Source organism: Vespa mandarinia, chromosome 17, assembly GCF_050613455.1.
Source record: "Vespa mandarinia isolate Hongniang chromosome 17, ASM5061345v1, whole genome shotgun sequence".
NCBI lineage: Eukaryota > Metazoa > Arthropoda > Insecta > Hymenoptera > Vespidae > Vespa > Vespa mandarinia.
Window position 1 is genome coordinate 4,400,439 of NC_140826.1, and position 17,834 is coordinate 4,418,272.

General features: G+C 40.9%; 1 protein-coding gene across 4 annotated transcripts in view; it reads left to right on the forward strand.

Moving 5' to 3' along the window:
• Positions 1–17,834, forward strand: part of LOC118443541 (LIM domain only protein 3) — a 73,976-nt gene that overhangs the window by 54,411 nt on the left and 1,731 nt on the right. For all 4 annotated transcript variants that reach the window (XM_035870700.2, XM_035870702.2, XM_085662136.1 and 1 more), the window contains exon 5: positions 12,369–12,522. In XM_035870700.2, the coding sequence (XP_035726593.1) occupies positions 12,369–12,522 (154 nt within the window). The remainder of the gene's footprint in view (positions 1–12,368; positions 12,523–17,834) is intronic.

Below are 17,834 nucleotides of genomic sequence, written 5' to 3' on the forward strand. Positions count from 1 at the left end.
TTATAATCAAAAGTTCACCATATAAATGGCTACCCTATCCAATCGATTATCGATCTGATATCAATAATAATATTTTTAATTAAGTTTTTATCGTTTAGATACGTTTGTTTCCTTTTCTTTTACTTTTTCTTTTTTCAATTCGAAGAATTACATAAAATTCATTCATACTATAAAAATCTGCACAAAGGCTTTTCCAACCTTTTAATAGTTTTTCTCTTTCTTTGTTTTTTTTTTTTTTTTTTTTTCAAATAAATCTAATTCATATATCTATCAATTAGATCTTACGTTTGTGGGACGTTATAAGGGATCGCAAAATAAGAAAGGACAACGAAAAATACGAGCGGTAGAAAGGCATTAATTATCAGTGATAATAGGAAACAACAAATTTCTAAACGAAAACGAACGGGTACACAGGTATGCAGAATGCAAAACCGATAAATAATAAGAGTGCCATTGGCAGCGACCAACGGTGGTGTGAAAGAGAGTAGGAAAGAGGAGAACGGTCTCTTTCTTTCTCTCTCTCTCTCCCTCTCTCTCTCACGCTCGTTCTCCCTCTTTTTCTCTCGTTCTCGATCGCACGAACGTTGATAAAATAATAATTACCGGCGACAATGCCGGCCGGTACAAATTGCCCGTTAATTTTTGCCAATAAACATTCGTAAGCCCCTCGTAGAAGCGAAAAGCGTTCGTATGAAGCGTATGCGCGCGACGCGTAAATAACGGGCAAAATGTGAACGAGAAAGAAAGAGAGAGAGAGAGAGAGAGAGAGAGAGATAGATAGATAGATAGATATACATATATATATATACATAGAGAGAGAGAGAGAGAGAGAGAAAGAGAGAAAATTTTCGAACACATAGCAGCAGCGTGTTATAGGAGGGTTGCAAGAGGAGGTGAAGCGAGGGATGAGGATGGATCAGAGGGGTGGTTCGTTGTAGCACGGCTCGAACGGTCAGCCTCGGCGTAAATATCAACGGATAATAATTTCGGTTGGTTATTAACGATAATAAAATCCCAATTTATCGGACGCGCGCGCTCGGCGACCTTCGCGATTTATAATCGGTTCTGGGCGTGCTCCGTCACGATCGCACACCGACCGTTCATTCGTTCGTTCGTTCGTTCGTTCGTTCCACCGTCGAAACAATGCGCGAATATTTGTCCAGGTCGACGATATAAAATGATAGTCGTTTAAAATGTTCCACCGAATCGCTATCACTCCCTGCTGCTTTTTACTGTCAATGAAAATTACTCGAATTTCATAGCGTACGATGTGCTGCTGATCTCTGCCTCGTCGAAATATTTAGATCATAGTTGGAGTGAGATTTTTTAAGCTTTTATCTTCTTTTTTCTTTTTTTCTTTTTTAAGAATTACTTTTTCTTACTTTCTTTATTTTTTTTCACAACACAACAAATTCGCGTCATTTCCGATAACACATCTGATAATATCGACATTATGTACTTTTAAAAATATATAAATCGTATTAATTATTTGTCTTTGTGATTTAATATCCATTGTTAATCGAAGAGCGATGAAATTTACAGATCTGCCTCGGTATAATTTCCACGATTACAATGGAAACAGTGAACGACATTATATTGATATAAATAAATAAACGAAACTTTGGTTAATGGTGGATTACGTAAGAGAACGATATAATGAAAGTATATAACAATCGATTCAACGTGATAGGAATTTGACGATTCTAGAAGCCGAGGATCCGGCTTCTTAGACGACACAACAATAGCTAAGCAGCCTGTTTCGGGCAGCCTGTTACGGTGTAACCGAGGAGAGCAATCTGAGTTCTCAGTGACACATTGGCTTCTGAGTTACACAATGTCTGCGACAGACATACACCTGCGGTCTCTCTCTTTCTCTTTAGCTATCTAGCTAGCTAACTAGTCTACTGAAACTGAGTTAGATTGTTGGATATAATGTCTCTTGTCACGTCTAACGTCATTTTGAAGGCCTATCCTATTCATAGCTGTCATAATAGGACGTTACCTCGACTTCTCCTCCGTGCGACGGGGATCTTATCTAATCAGACGTAAAAATGTAGTTCGTTTAATTACATAGAGATAGAAAAAAGAAAATTATTTGAAAAATAATACAAGCTTCTCAGATTCAAATTTGCCCGCGAAGGAATTTTTCTTAAACGAACCGCGTTCGTAATATCGATTAATAAGATATCTGTATGACGCTAATAGCTCGACGCTTAAACGCTTAAGTATGATTTATAGTTCGTTAAAGGGGAAGTGTAGGCAAGGACGAAAAAAAAGAAGAAGAAAAAAGAGAACACAAAAAAGAAGATGCATAGCCGCTATCGACGCGCGTTTTCGTCGCGTGCCTCGATAAACGACTTGGTAACGTCGTTCGTACAACTTTTTTTTTTTTTTGAAAGTATCGTAGCAACAAAGTAGAGTGGCTTTCAACGTAAGCTCGTGCGAGTCAAGGGCTCGTCCACTGCATCAATTTCAACTTTCTCCGATGGCTTGGTCGCGCTCGCGACGCATTTTCTTCCACTTAACTTTTCCGGCGATAAGGGCAGGAAAGAGTCTGCCCTTCTCTCTTCCTTTCCTCTTTCTCTTCATTCTGGTTTTCGTCGTCGTCGTCGTCGTCGTCGTCGTCGTCGTCGTAGTTGTAGCTACCGTCGGAGGAAGGTGGAGGGTGAAAAACCGAGGGTCGGTGGCTCGCATATAAAGTAACATTGTTCTTTAGTTCGTTAGGTTGTACCCGACAGGGGTGGCTTTTCCACTTTACTTACGAGCGTCGAAGGTGAAAAGATAACCTGCGAGCGTTATTCACTGTACCGGGGAGGTTCAAACATACTCACTCAGTCTAGTATTTGAATTGGTTGCTTTTTGTTTCTTATTTCTATGTCAAAATAATTCTTTGGGGGTGGTGGGGGGGGGGGGGGGGAAGAGGATGAACGTAATTCTTAGGTATAGAAATATATATATCAAAAAGAAAATTCGTAAACGAGTAAGTAGAATTGTCCGTGTGAATAAAATGACTATAGTTTGACTACTTTCATTTTCATTTCTCGATAGGCTACGAGCCGTCGTTACGAGCTCGTTAAGGATGAAGTTTTGCACAGCTCATCAGAAGGGTAGAAGGATGCCCAAGGGCCAGTCTCCAGTCGGACGGCCTTCCACTTTTCGAGGGTGGAGGATGGATTCGAAGTCCCAAGGGTGAAATGGCTCATTCCGACGCACTTATCCGGCACACGCCGTAGATAACCATAGATTAATGGGGCTAGGAGACTCGGAAGGCGGCGGAAGAGTAGTGAGAGCTAGAGAGAGAGAGAGAAAGAGAGAGAGAGAGAGAGAGAGAGAGACAAAAAGATAGTTCTGCTAAAGTAAATGGAAGAAAAGGAAAGACGGAATGGGATCTATAAGAGACCAAGAAGGTATACCTTACTACTCTGATTTATTGTTTATTGAGAAATATGGTCGTTACTACGCGACTAAAGATCGAGCCCTCTTTTTCTTCGAATCTTCGATGGATTTGTCCGTATCGAAATGGGAACAATGAGAGAGAGAGAGAGAGAGAGAGAGAGAGAGGAAGAAAAATCCTCTAGGATTATCGTCATGGGAAGCTCTTCGATTATCAAAAGAGACTCTAAAAAATAAAAGAAAAATTATAGGATTCGTCAAAGATGAGTCAATAATTCGATTTAAATGTCCTCTCCATCCTATAAAAACGAATTTTCGAACGAAGACAATTTCAATAATTTCCTAATTAGCAACATAAATAATGATTTCAACGATCTCCCGACTATAGAACGGTATATCTCAGGAGTCAACGTGCAGCTTTCTAGCAAGTTGCTATGACTTAGGTTAATGTAAAGCCAACTCCACGGAAAGGATTAGGTGAGCTAAGCCCGGTGGTGCCTCGAACTCGAGCTACTTCTATCCCTCCTTCTCTTACCTTCCTACCTTCTCTTCTGGGGCTCGTTTCAACCCCCAGTAGATGTAGAGCGAATTATTCAGTTATCAAGTGTGTCCGGTCAGGAGGAGACACCGCCGGAAGTCAAACAAGCTGCCCTGCAAGAGATAACGCCGTCAAAGTGGTGGAGAGGCGAATGTGTAAGGAGAAGGCGGGTTCGCCAACTTGAAATTTTCCTGTTAAACTAAAGGGACTACGTGCGTACAGTCCTTCGTACTGAACGTTTCAATAAGCCACCTTAATTAAACTTACGTGTGAACACCACTCGTAATTCCGTATCTGTCTAAAGAAGAAAAAAAGGAAAAAAGAAATCGAACGAACGAAAGACGATGATTAAGTTAATCCTGAGAAATTTCTCTAACCAAACTCGCAAACAAGATTTGGTAATTAAACCGTAAACCAAGACAACTTTGAATTATGCGTGTAGCACAGGTTTGTGGCAGAGGCCGAAGGATAACTCTAGTGGGACCCATTCGTTGATTAATCCTTCGAATGGCTGCAGTAGTCTCCAGGATTGTATATGGCTTCTAGGAAACTCGGAAGACACCTTCCGGAGATCTCATGGGTACCCTCCCTCCTCTCTCGTTCCGTTTGAGAAAATACCAAGTTGATCTTGAGAAGAAACGAATCGATTTCTATCGATTCCTATAGATATGAAAACGTTACGAACGTATATTATACTTCGTCTAGTAAATACCACGTTGTCGTAACGCGATTACACCGAAACGCTTTACTAATTTCCGAGGCAAATTACAGGAACGTCAGTAACAACGTGTCCTCGGTATCGCTGTCATCCGCAGTGGTCGAGGCTATGGATTGAGGGACCAGCACGTACTCTCTTTTGAGCGTAAAATTGAATCAACGCTTTTTAAACGTCTCCCACACTTGCCTGGATACGTTTCAATGTATATACCCAACGTTTTGACGTTTGTCTGGAGTAAAGAAGATGAAAGGAAAAAAAAGAAAAAAAAAAAAAAAAAAAAGGAAAAAAGAAAAAACGAACAAAAAAGAAGAGAGAAAAGAGAGAAAAAAAACGAGAGAAGAAAAAAATTGTAATCCTATACTAATCGATTTTTCTAAGAGATCTTTATCAGCAAGTTCATAGAGAGTCTACGTTAGACTACGGTAATCCTAGAGAAGCTACGTAAGGTCTAATCGCAAGGACGGTAAACTTGGGCAGTGAAACCTTGACAATGCCCGGAGGTTACGACACGATGGTAACTTTGGTGGGCCGATCTTGTGTTCGAGAAAGAGACGGGGTGAGAGAGAGAGAGAGAGAGAAAGCCGACCCTACAACAAGTTTGCCTTTCCTCCTCCTCCTCCTTCTCCTCGCCGCTTTTATCGCTAGAGGCTACCTAATGATGGAAACTTAAGTACTACGGTAAGTCATATTTAATCCTATCCAGTTTACGTTCCACTGATTCACCGAGTTACTTCGGCTTCTACCTGGGATGCTGCTGCATGGTCTTCTGTAACACACAGGTATAATAATACCAACACGATTACGCTCGAGAAGGATAGTAGGTACTAATTTGTCGAGGATAACCACTAATACGCAAATTCGCTAGCTTACTTTGTTAGAGATAATCATCGAATAGATAAGCTGTATCGTTCTCCTATCCACGTACCTACCTATCTACATACATACATACATAGATACATGCATACATACTTATTATATACGCGTTTGAGTATAAGAGCACGTAGCAGAGAACAAATGGAAAGGTGCTACATACAACAAACTTGTATATAACAAACTTATACACGCTTAATAGCCATGATAATAATCAGAAAAAAAAATATGATCGTCATTCAAAGTATTCGACCGAAATAAAAAATGATGTTACAAAGGATGAAAGTTATATGTATAGGTTAAAAGAGAGACGGCAAGATAGCACGCGATTGGCGTTAAGAAAGGGACAGAGAGAGAGAGAGAGAGAGAGAGAGAGAGAGAGAGAGAGAGAGAGAGAGAGAGAAAGTCTTCGAGTAAGAACAGAGTCAATTTCAAGAGATGAGATGAGAGCCTGCCGGGCATTTCTCGCAGTCCGTGATGTCGCGGGTGATCCTGGAGAACTGATAAGTGTCTGCTCCGGGCGACCGTAGATTTATTGCTCCAGCCTCGCTTCTTCCAACTTCCTCTTTCTCTCTCCCTCTGTCCCTTCTTCCATCTTCTTCCTTCTTATTTGCTCTTTCTCTCTCTCTCTCTCTCTTTCTTTCTCTCTCTTTTTCTCCCGAAACGATTCGTAGAGAGTCACGACGAAACTCGACTTTCATTTTATTGGCGGAAATAATCTTTGATGCGATTGCGTCTTACCGTCTCTCTTCCAACTTCTTCTTCTTCTTCTTCTATCTCGTCGCAAAAAGTGAACGATCGATTCGGTCCTATCTCGAACCGACTCGATTTCGAACACGGATTGACTCACCTCCACCACCTCTAGGGAGAGGAGATCGCAAAGCGTTTATATCATTTTCGACGTTCAAACATAAATATTTCCCGTTTACGTGTGTAGATTTTTTGATTACTCTTTTCATTTTTTATTTTTTTTTTTTTTTTTGTATCTTTCCTTTTTTTCTTTTGATTATTATTTTTATTATTATTATTCATACAGTCGCTACGTATCGATGAAAACGTTCCATCGATGATTTCGCGACAAAATGTAATATATTTTCATCGGTGACGTTCGACGTATTCGGGAAAAATATAACTAACGGAAATGCAATATGCCGATATATTTACGTACATATGTACGTATATATGTATGTAAAGCGATATTTACTTTGAAAGAATCGACCGATGAAAATTATAATTGTATCGTTCGCCAGCGTAAAAAATTATTTTTCCTCCTTTTCCCTATCTCCGCAAAATATTACAGTTTCATCTTTTCTAAAGGATTCAACCCTTTCTGAATATACAGTCATCCCATTCTAAGCACCCACGATCCATCGTACTCTTAATATTCCGCATAATCTCTCTCATTAATATGGCTTACGTTTGCTCGATCCTTAATTTCTCATAGACGACATTTAATGGAATGACAAATGTTGTAGCTTTTCTATGGAAAATAACGAAGAAAATTTTGTTATTTAAAGTGCGTTTACGCGTAAACAACAAGTATCTCTATTATTCTATCTAAATAGCTAAAGAAAAATATATCGATCTATATTAGATATTTTCCATCTATTAGAAACAAATGTAAAAGAAATCTTTATCACTACACTAACGATACACTAACGACGAGACTTATATGTCTTCTAAGTTTATTATTTTCTTTTTTAAAGACGATCAAAAATTGTGTTATAGAAAGTTAATTATTAGATTTAATGGCGATAAAAGAAAGGTTATAATCGATTACGATATCAAGGAATTATGATAGACAAGCGAGAAACGTTGCCTCGAGAGATAGGAACTCGCGAACGATGAAGACGATGTATGCGTGTGTATTATTATCGAGTGACGTCGTCCGACGTGTCGGCTTTCTCGGGGCGACATTTAGATAGCGACGTCAACTGTCTGCGGCGTAAATCTGTCCTCGATGCGAGAGAAGGCATCGCCGACATCGTCGTTTCTCACTCCTACCATCTCCTGGCATCCTTTCTCTCTCTCTCTCTCTCTTCTCTCCGTTCTCCTCATTCTTCCCCATCATCCTGCTTCCACAGCCACGTCGAACCCGAGCGAATTCACTCCTGATCGAATTAACGCGCCATGGTTTGCTTGATACCCTGACAGTCTGAATTAATTAACAGGAGAACGAGCCAGGTAAGCAATCATTATCGAAACAAAGCAATGAACCAAACGAACCTTTGCGAGACACATCGAGAGATGAGACGACGTTTTCGATCGGTGAAACAATGACATTTCGTGCCTAACACGTATACATCTCGTCTTTATCCATAAATATTATACGCGTATTCACGTACGTACGTAACGTGACATTTTATTTTTAATAATAACAGCTGTTATTCATGAAATCAACCCAATATCCATAAAGCACGAGAGACGAATTGTTCGACATAAAATGCGATCGTACCGACGTCTAGAGGCTCATTTCTATTGTTATATCGAAATAATAATATTATAAAAAGATTTCGGTCGATAACGATAGTCGAGATTATCGAGTTTTGTTTGTCTAACGCCAATGACGATGCAAACTCACGTACCTACTATCGAACGTTGAATTGATTACGTTCATTTATTATTTGTGTCGCTCACTGTTCGAGTGAGTGTCGTGGGTACGGGGGAAGAGCATAAATAAATTGCAATTCTCTCTCTCTCTCTCTCTCTCTCTTTCTCTCTCTCAGGATTCTATCCCAGGGCGACAAATAAAGCATTTACCTATCTATTCGAGTCTATAACGAGCTAGCAGAGCGATACGAATACGTCGCTTTATCGATACCCAAGGCGCTATTAATATCGAGACTAAAGAGCGGTAATGTCTCTCGCAGGTAAACGAATTGATTTATGTCAGGGGACTCGATAAACGTTCGAGTGTCGATTTCAAACTCTCTTTTCGAAAGAGAAAGATATACATATATATATATATATATATATATATATATGTATGTGGGTGTGTGTGTGTATATTTCCATATAGAACAAGCGATTTTCTTTTTATCACCAATCATTTTTAATCATTTTAATCAAATAAACTTTTCAAGATTAGATACGTTAGATCGCATATATAAAGGATGAATCTACGAGGAAAGTTAACCACTTTCGATGATAAATAATGAACAAACGGTGGCTTCGCCTAGCTACATCCCGAGTGATTCTCGTTGGCCTCCTCCGGATAGAGGAGGAACGGCGTCTTGACTCCATTAACTTCACACTTAGCAGCACCTTAGAAACCCTCGACTGCCGTCGGAAGATCTGATTAGGGAATCGAGTCTCTACTAAACGCGTTAGTCTCGGCAGTAGGGCTCTCCGCTTGAAGCGAAATATGAGGTAGAGGAGTTAGACACGGTGGGTAGAGGGAGGTTGCAGAATCACCTCCTCCATCAGGTGGCAGAACCTCCCAGAGAATAGAAAAGCAGGCCTGCTTGCCTGCCTGCTTGCTTGCTTGTCTCTCTATAGTTTGATGCAAATTGAGTAAGAACGCGAAGCAAGTACCGTGAGTACAGGCGTCTTCTTCAACTCTTCTCTCTCTCTGTCTCTCTGTCTCTGTCTCTGCTTCTCGTGCCTTGATCAAGTAGGAAATTTATTCTCTAGGACCCCCTTCAGAAGTACCACGACTACTCGCTCACCAAACCCAGTAGAATCTTGACTACGGCCAAAGTGTTGCCGTTTGGGGTTTCTCGCCCGCAAGCTCCTTTCGTTCCCTCTCATTCCTACGCCCTTCTCACCCCTTTTCTTCGAGTCCCGAAGCTCGCTCTGTTTGCCGACGAAACTCCGAGGCTTCCTTCTCGACTTAGCGAAGGCTATACACCGTAGAGAACGTTTAACGCTTTTGCGATTATTCGCGCTGCTACTTTTTTTATTCCGTGTGACGCTTTATATAAAAAAAAAAAAAATAAATAAATAAATAAATAAAATAAAATAAAATAGAACAGAAAGAAAAACAAGGAAGTAATAATAAAAAACGTCACCCTGCCATATCGATATTCAATATTCAACGAAATATCCTAATGTCCAAAGTATTTAGCGGCGACGATACGGGAGAAAGTTAAAAAGGAAAAAAAAAAAAGAAAAAGGAGGAGGAGAAAAAATACTCGTTTATCGGCAGACACGTCGCATATCTAGGCGCGAAATCATAACACCGTTATACGTTATATAAAGAGCGTTAGAAAGAGATGGCTAAAGCCCTGAGGGCTGGCTTCTCCCACCACCTTCTGCCTACCATCAGCAACGTTTCCCTATCTTCTTTCTCGCGGTATCACAGAGAGACGCTTATACTTTCCTTTCTCTCTCTAATGTTCCCTTTTTATGGTGTACGACTGGAGACCGACCAACCACCCTGGAGGATCGATTTTAGCTCGCGACGCGGTACTTATCGTACCGCGTTACGGTTGAGCATTGCTTTTTATGGAGGTCCATGTTCGACGTTCCGATCGTTCAGATCTTCTCTTCTTCCTTCCTACCACCCTTCTTCCGATTACCCTTTCGAAATGGCGATCGAATTAGAAGAGAGAAAACACAAGGGAGAAAGAAAATCGAATAGCAGAGAAGAAATTTCTCGAGGCGTTTGCACTCCTTGCAATAAAATGAACGCGTGAGAAAGAGAGGGAGAGGATTTGGGAAAATCTGGATGTAGTTTAAATCCGCAAAGATGTCGTCTTTTCGAAGAAAATGATATCTCGCTAGCGATGCCCGAAAACACATATATACGTATAATATATATATATATATATATATATATATTTTTAGGTATAGATATATACATATATATGTAATATCCACCATACCGATGCAAGCGAAGTGGTGGCTAGGTGGTGAAAAAAAATCACGTCTGCATTTACATAAGCGCCGGTATAAACCACTCGACAGAAATCCTGACATAAAACCCAAACAGGATCTGAAAACGGAACCGGCACATCCGTTGAATACGGAATATGTTCGTAGGTATCTCTACGTACGTAGAGAGCTACATGTACCTAACTCCGTGTACCACCGACTTTGAAGGAAAAAATATATTTTTTATTACTTGAAAAATATACCATCGTTCGTTCTTACTCGTATCCGATTTCGAAATAAGTCAAAACGGAGAGAAGAAGAGAGAATTCGTTTGATATATTTCAGTTAGGTTTTTACAAGATTATCAAAGTACAAGTTCTTTGTAAATTTGCGAGTGCCACGTGGTACGGTGGCACGAAGCGGTATACCTCAGGCACTTACGGAGAGTGATGTTCGAGCTACCTGCTAAGAATTTCAACACGGGTATGGATCCTGGGTGAAACGATTTTCGAGTCCCTCGTGGATCCTCGATCCCTTCGGCATCTCCTCTCGTTCTTTCTCTTTCTCCTGGCGCAGCGGTGTCTGTCGAAAAGCGACCATCACCCCCTTACGATCGTCGTTCCGTGCCTCTTTAGCATTTTCCGCATAACGTCCCTCTTGCGGACACTCGAGAAAGAAAAAGAAAGACGCGGATAGCGACTATGTAAGAGAGAGAGAGAGAGAGAGAGAGAGAGAGAGAGAAAGAGATAGAAAGCCCTGTGCGGGTATAGAAGAGAAAAATTGACTTTTAAACCGGCAATAAAAAGGAAAAATGCGAAATCTTTGATTTTAAAGGGCTTGGGCGAGTAGCAAAAGCAGCAGCAGCAGCAGAAGCAGAAGCAGCAGCAGTAGCGGCGGCACGGACGTCGACGGTGGTGCGACAGTTGGTCGATGCGTATAACCCTCGTGGCAAGCTTATTTCTCTGATATCGCAAACTGAGCACGTTTCTACCTCTGCGCCCATCTCGAAATCCGCGTGTACCCGCACCGTTCTTCTACGCGTACCCCTCACCCCCCCCGCCTCCTCCTCCTCCTCGCCAGCAGATAGATATACCTATAGATATACATCCACGGCAGATTACTCGAAAATCCTCGTGTCTCGTACTTCGAATTTTAAAAAAGTACGACGAGCTTTGATGGGTTCCCTCGTAAAAGATATGCGATTCTATTTATGATCTTTGACATATAGGACACATGGATAATAACGCGGGATCGAGTAATATTTTTTTTTCTCCCTCGTATTCGTTTAAATTCGCCTTTTGCATTAATTATTTTTTTCCTATCCTAAAAGAAACTTATCATTTTTTCTATGGCGTTACGGCGTCTCGATTATATGGTATCTCGTTTATTAATGTATATGAAATAAAGAGTAAGAAAGAGCCGAAGGAAAAGTAAAGAGGAGGAATAATGCAAGTGGGTTTCGCCTTGAGATTGTATAGGTCGTTCGTGCGAAACTGACTCGCCGGCAATCCGAGAACTCGGAGTAGTTTTGCTCCGCGAATCGACTGGAAATTTACATCTAAAGGAGCTCGAAGAGTTGCGGAAACGCGCCAGAAGCCGTAAGGCTTGGGGTACGGGGAGGGAGGGGGTAGAGGAGGGAAAGGTGGAAGGGGAGAGAGCCGCTGCCACTTCGCTCCTTGTTTTTATTTTCTCGCAATTTCCTTGGCGGAGCAGAACGGAAAGCGGTCTTAAACGGAATTAGCACGCTTTACTGCTCCGCCAAGCTTGTACAGACTCTCTCTCTCTCACTCTCTCTCTCTCTCTCTCTCACTCTCTCTCTCTCTCTCTCTGTCTCGATAGGAGAAATTCCTTGCCGTAGTTTCCGTTTGAAAACTTTGCAAATTCGTTTCGATGAGACTCCGACAACGTTCTCTAAGTATATCTACTTTGTCTTAGATCGACGATCGATATATCATCGATCAAAGAGAAAATCTGTATAATCGATTCCGATCAGAAACTTGGCCATTATTACAAATCTATCTCTTTCTAATTGCAGATTTTGCGTGGGCGATCAGTTTTATCTCTATGAGAATAAGATTCTCTGCGAGTATCATTACAAGGAGAGAGTCTATTTCGCCAACATGCCGCATCCTCCGCCGAACGATACTTTAGCGCATATTAAAAGACAGGTCACGCATCTTCAACCTCAAGTAAGTAAAATTGATTAATAAGGAAAAAAAAAAAAAGCGCCCGGATGGACAGACAGATATTATTCAGAGATATATAATCCCGAGGATGACGGAGCTTGGTAGAAGTGTGAACGATGACGTAACGAGAGGCGTAGTACGAGTTAGGCCATCGTAAGAGGAAAATGAGGAGTAGAAGGAGACTCGGAAACTCCTCAAGACGTAATCCCTTAAGGTGGGTTAAAGTGGCAGGTCGCTCATCCTGACCCTCTCGACAACAAAGGACTCCCTCGAGGCTTCGGCTATGCTTTACCGTACTAGCAACGTCTTCTAACTTAGGATATCGCGTGTCCTTATTAATTAAGCTCGACCGTTAAGCAAGCCACGCCGCCCGCATGCCTTAACGATCGGTGCCTCCTCTGCTACCTGGTAGTTGGAACGTGCGAAAGAATTTTCTCTTCGTAAAGGATCGTCGAGAGGTATTAGAATGGAATTAAACGAAGTAAAGACGACGTAGGTGGTACACGATCTACCGAACGAAATATTTCAAAATTTATCGGCTCTTTCCTCTTCGATGAGAGAGAGAGAGAGAGAGTTTAAAAAAAAATAATCGACGTATAATAAAGACAAACTTCAAAGGGAGAAAAAAGTAAAAGAGAACGTCCGGAATTATGGACTCATCGACGCTAAGTCTCTTAGGATTACGTCTTCTTGATTATCCTAAAGCAACAGCCTCCGCTTCAAAACAATATCTTAAGCCTCAGGCGCATGGAAGGACCTCGGCGTGTCCGACCCAACAAGGATCAGATCTACTTAATCCTAGTTCCGTCTTGCAAGGATCTTCTCTCTTACCCTTTGACGTCACGTATTGCAAAATTTATACCGATACGATGTTTAAAGATTTTTCGATCTTTGCTATCCGATTACAGCGGGATGATAAAGAAAAAGAAAAAAAAAAAAAAAAAAAAGAAAGAAAGAAAAAAAAGAAAAAGAAAGATAGAAGAAAAGAAAAAAAATAGAAACAAAAAAAAAGAAAATAGAAAAGAATACTTTTTATTTCTCGTATTCTCTTCTCGTATTCTGGTCGAAGGTCGTGAATAGTTAACACACACTCGAATAATAAGCATGCAGAAAGTAACGAGGTCCCCGTTGCCTGAGATGATATCAGTAGTCTCGGTAACGTGTACTACTTATAATATGCAAATTTCTTCCCTTTCCCTTTCCTTTCGCCCTGTCGACGAGCCGCATGTAACAACGGGGTTGGTAACCCTTGCGACTCTATTTCTGTGCCACGTAAGTGTTCCCAAGTAAACTAAACGCTTACGTGTATGCATGTCTATGTACGCATGTATGTATCAGCGATCTTCCTGCGTCCAGGGTGCGCGTTTAATTAAAATGAAATTTAACGATCGACGAGAAGAGACTTTGCATTATGTTTCATCGAGTTTTTATTATTACTCTCGAATAATAGACTATCAGAGCTTGAAAAGAATAATAGAGAGAAAACGATGACAATGGGGTATCTTACGATTCGAAGAATTTCACGTGGTTATAAATGACCGATAAGAGAAATAAAAAATCGTCGAAGGAAAGAAGCTAATGTCGATAGACCGAGCGTAGCATGCTAATGTCCTTTTGGCGCATCTATTAGACTAAGCCTCCTGACACGATCCCTCTTGACATCTCGTTCCTTGAGCGTGAATACCTTCGTGATATCATCGCAGAGAAGGGTGAGTATTCGAGACAAACCCTCGACGTTATATACCACCACCACAGCAAAATCGTTCGGGATCGATCGTCTATCTGACATTTCGCGACAGAGTTCGATGGCTCGTGAACGTAACGTTAACATCGCGAGGATTCAACTATCATGAAGATACGTTAAAAAAAGAGTTCAGTTAAAAAAGAAAGAGAGAGAGAGAGAAAGAGAGAGATGAAAGGGAAGAGGAAAGCGTTAAGGTTCTTAAAAACCGCGAAGAGGGTTCTCGGCGTCGTTGAGACAGCTGCCACCCTGTTTGTACCCTCCTTAAGCCGTGGCTACGGGGGGTGGGAAAGGAGACTACCAAGCGTTCAGCGAAAGAGGGGAGAAGAGAGGGTAGTTTTTCTGATTGCCTGAGAACACAGGCAGCTGTCCCGATCTTTCTTAGGCAAGAGCCTTCTCTATAACCACCCACCAAGCTTCTAAAGGATCCGTTTTTCTTTTTCCTTCTCTTTTTCTACGTGTGGTTAGCTAGTTCTAAATAATGCCAGAATGCGCACGGTTTACGTATAACTCGACGAGATCCCTTTTGCTAAAAGAGGGGAAAAGAAAAGAAGAGAACAGTTTAGTCATCGCCCTCGATAAATCGAATTAGGATCCTACCTCGTAAACTCGTATTTCTTGACCCTCGCCCTTTGAATCAATGAAGTAAGCGTTTAATGATGTGCCTTATTCGAGCAACGATCGAGAAATTGATATGTTTCGATAAAAAATAAAAAGAAAAAAGAAAAGAAAAAAATAATAAGAAAGAAAAAGAAAAGAAAAGAAGAGAGAGAGAAAAAAAATGGTAACATCGAATCGACATATAAGGTTTATAACATGTCTAATAATAAATTTTCGCGTTGGAGAGATACACATACAGAATGCGAGGAAATCATTGAAATCCCTGAGAAGAAAGTTCGATCGTAGGAAAGGAGACGAACGTAACGCGCTTAAAATTCCCCGAGAACTTTTATTTCGATCTAATTTTCCCCTTGGGATCCGGCGCAATGCGGAACGAGCGAGGCTCGTCTTGAAGAAGTAAGAGGAAAGGGTAGTACGAAGGAGAAACAGAGAAAGACAGAGGAAGATAGAGAAGGGGAGAAATTTCGAAACGATTATCTGAGTTTTAAAACAAACTCTCGAGTGTCTGTAAAGTCCTTCGCGAATCAGAGGGTCGAATAAGAAGGTGGGTGAGGGAAAGACGGAGAAGAACGACGAGAGAATGAGAGAGAAAGAGAGAGAGAGAGAGAGAGAGAGAGAGAGAGAGAGAGAAAGAAAGAGAGGGATGAAGGGAAAGAGAAAGAGAAAGAAAGAGTAAGAGTAAAGGAGATATAGAAGGAAAAGGGTGGCATCGCCAAGAGACCAAGAGAGGTAGAGGAGGTAGTAATGGTGGGAGGACTTTGAGAGGTGAGATAATATGCTAATGCCAAGACGGCGGGTACATGGGAATTTAAGAGGATCAATGTGCACCATGGAAATCGTACAGGGAATAAGGTATTACGATGTCTTCTATACGCGTCTTCTAGACGATTAGATCCAAACCAAAGGAGAAAGGTAATTCATTCGACTAAGAACTAAAAACTCAAATTGAAATTAAATTAAATGATATTTGTTTAATATTCGAGTGTCGAGATTCTTTTGAACATAAATATATCTATGTATGTCAAAAGAAATATTACACTTATTAATGATACCTAGCGTGTAGATTATTTCTTTAACGAGCTCATTATTACGAGCTACCTCGTATACCGACTAAATTTTACGTGAGCACGTAGAAGACTCTCTCTCTCTCTCTCTCTCTCTCTTTCTCTCTCTCATGGGAAAGGGCAGGTTGCGAGCTTACGCGTGATTATGAGTTTAGTTGGGAATCAACTTGGAGCACGTTATAAGCAGTAACTAGTGAATAAACCTTCTTTGTGAAATTTCCAAATCTAATCAACCGATTATAATGAAATCTATTAATTAAAGAATAGGAATAAGTATATCAAGCAATAAAAAATCTCTCTCTCTCTCTCTCTCTCTCTCTCTCTATCTCTCTGTCTCTTTATCTCTTTCTAAAAGAATTCCTGAAAGGAAATAGATAATGATACCATGGCTAATTCCGATCCGACGATGGTGCTAATTTTTGCGCGCAAGAAAAGCAAAGGCACGAAGGAATGGCCAAACGCAGCCACACACCTGGACTGTTCCCAGCCACAGGAGATCAACGGACAAATGACACGCGATTCTCGGCACCCTCCTCCTCCTCCTCCTCCTCCTTTCTCCCTTTCACAAAGCGAGCAAACGAGAGAGAGAGAGAGAAAGCTTTTCCCCTTCTCGAACTCCAACAGGCACCCTCCTGGTGGGCCGCATTTACCGTCGCTTGCAAACTGCCTTCGCCTTTGCGATTAATGTCTTATTCGCGGGCTAGAATCCTCTTCTGAAGAAGGAAAACGGAGGAGTAGGAGAACGACGAGGAAGAAGAATTAGAGAGGAACGAGGAGGAGTTGGGTAAAGAAAAAGAGAAAGAAGGAAGAGAAGAAAAAGACGTAAAGGAGGAGGAGACTTCGTGCGTGTAACGTGCCATTAACGACTTCTACATAGAGAAAAGAGAGAAGAAAAGAAAGAGAGAAAAGATTTTTCCTTTTGCCGACTAGGTATTAAGAAGGGGAAACGACAAATGAACGCGTTTCGATTCAGTACATCTCTTATCTCAACCTTCCATTTGATTTCAACGAGGGATATATGTTCTTTAACAAACGACACAAGTACTTACTTATCTTCTTTCTCTCTCTCTCTCTCTCTCTCTCTTTTTCCATACGTGTTTCGATCAAAAACATATCGAATGTGTATTAATCAAAAAATCTGATAATTTCATCGTCGATATTAATAATCAACGTTATTAATTCGTCACGAACGAGTTAAATAACTTTTCCCTTCTTTCCTTCTTACATAGAAACATAAGAATCTATGTAGTATTATATGCATGTACCTAAGTGGTCCAAGAAACTTTCCAAAGTGGCTCGGAGTACTGAAAACGCGTGCCGTTTGATTACAATGTCGGCAGTAAATCCACGCCATGGCAATTCCTCCTCTGGCAATTGTAGATAAAACTTGAATAAGTCATAGACTTAATTTAACCCATGGTAAGTAAAGAGAGAGAGAGAGAGAGAGAGAGAGAGAAAGAGAGGACGGTGGTCTCCGTCGCCTTCCATGAAGATTTCTTAATTACGAACCGGAACTCGTTTAGATGGAAAGAGAAAGAGAGATAGCTCGAAAAGAAGACGGCAAAAGAGAGAAAGAGAGAGAGAGAGAGAGAATAAGCTTTTGGAAAGGGTTCTCGCGCTACGGTTAAGATTTAGGGATTTCTTCTGCGAGGAAAGAGTCACCCTTGCTAGCGGCAATGGAACGATAAAGCATTTCTTTCGCGACGCTTTGTCATTTTTATCGTAATTATTTACGAGTTAATTACTTGGACTTTTACTTGCGCGTTCTAGCTATTCCTTCTCGAGGATTCAAGAGCCGGAAAAATTCGTGGAAAAAACTGTAAGCAGACTTCATTATCGTATATATATATATATATAATAAAATATATAGAAAGTTGATGATGTAGAAA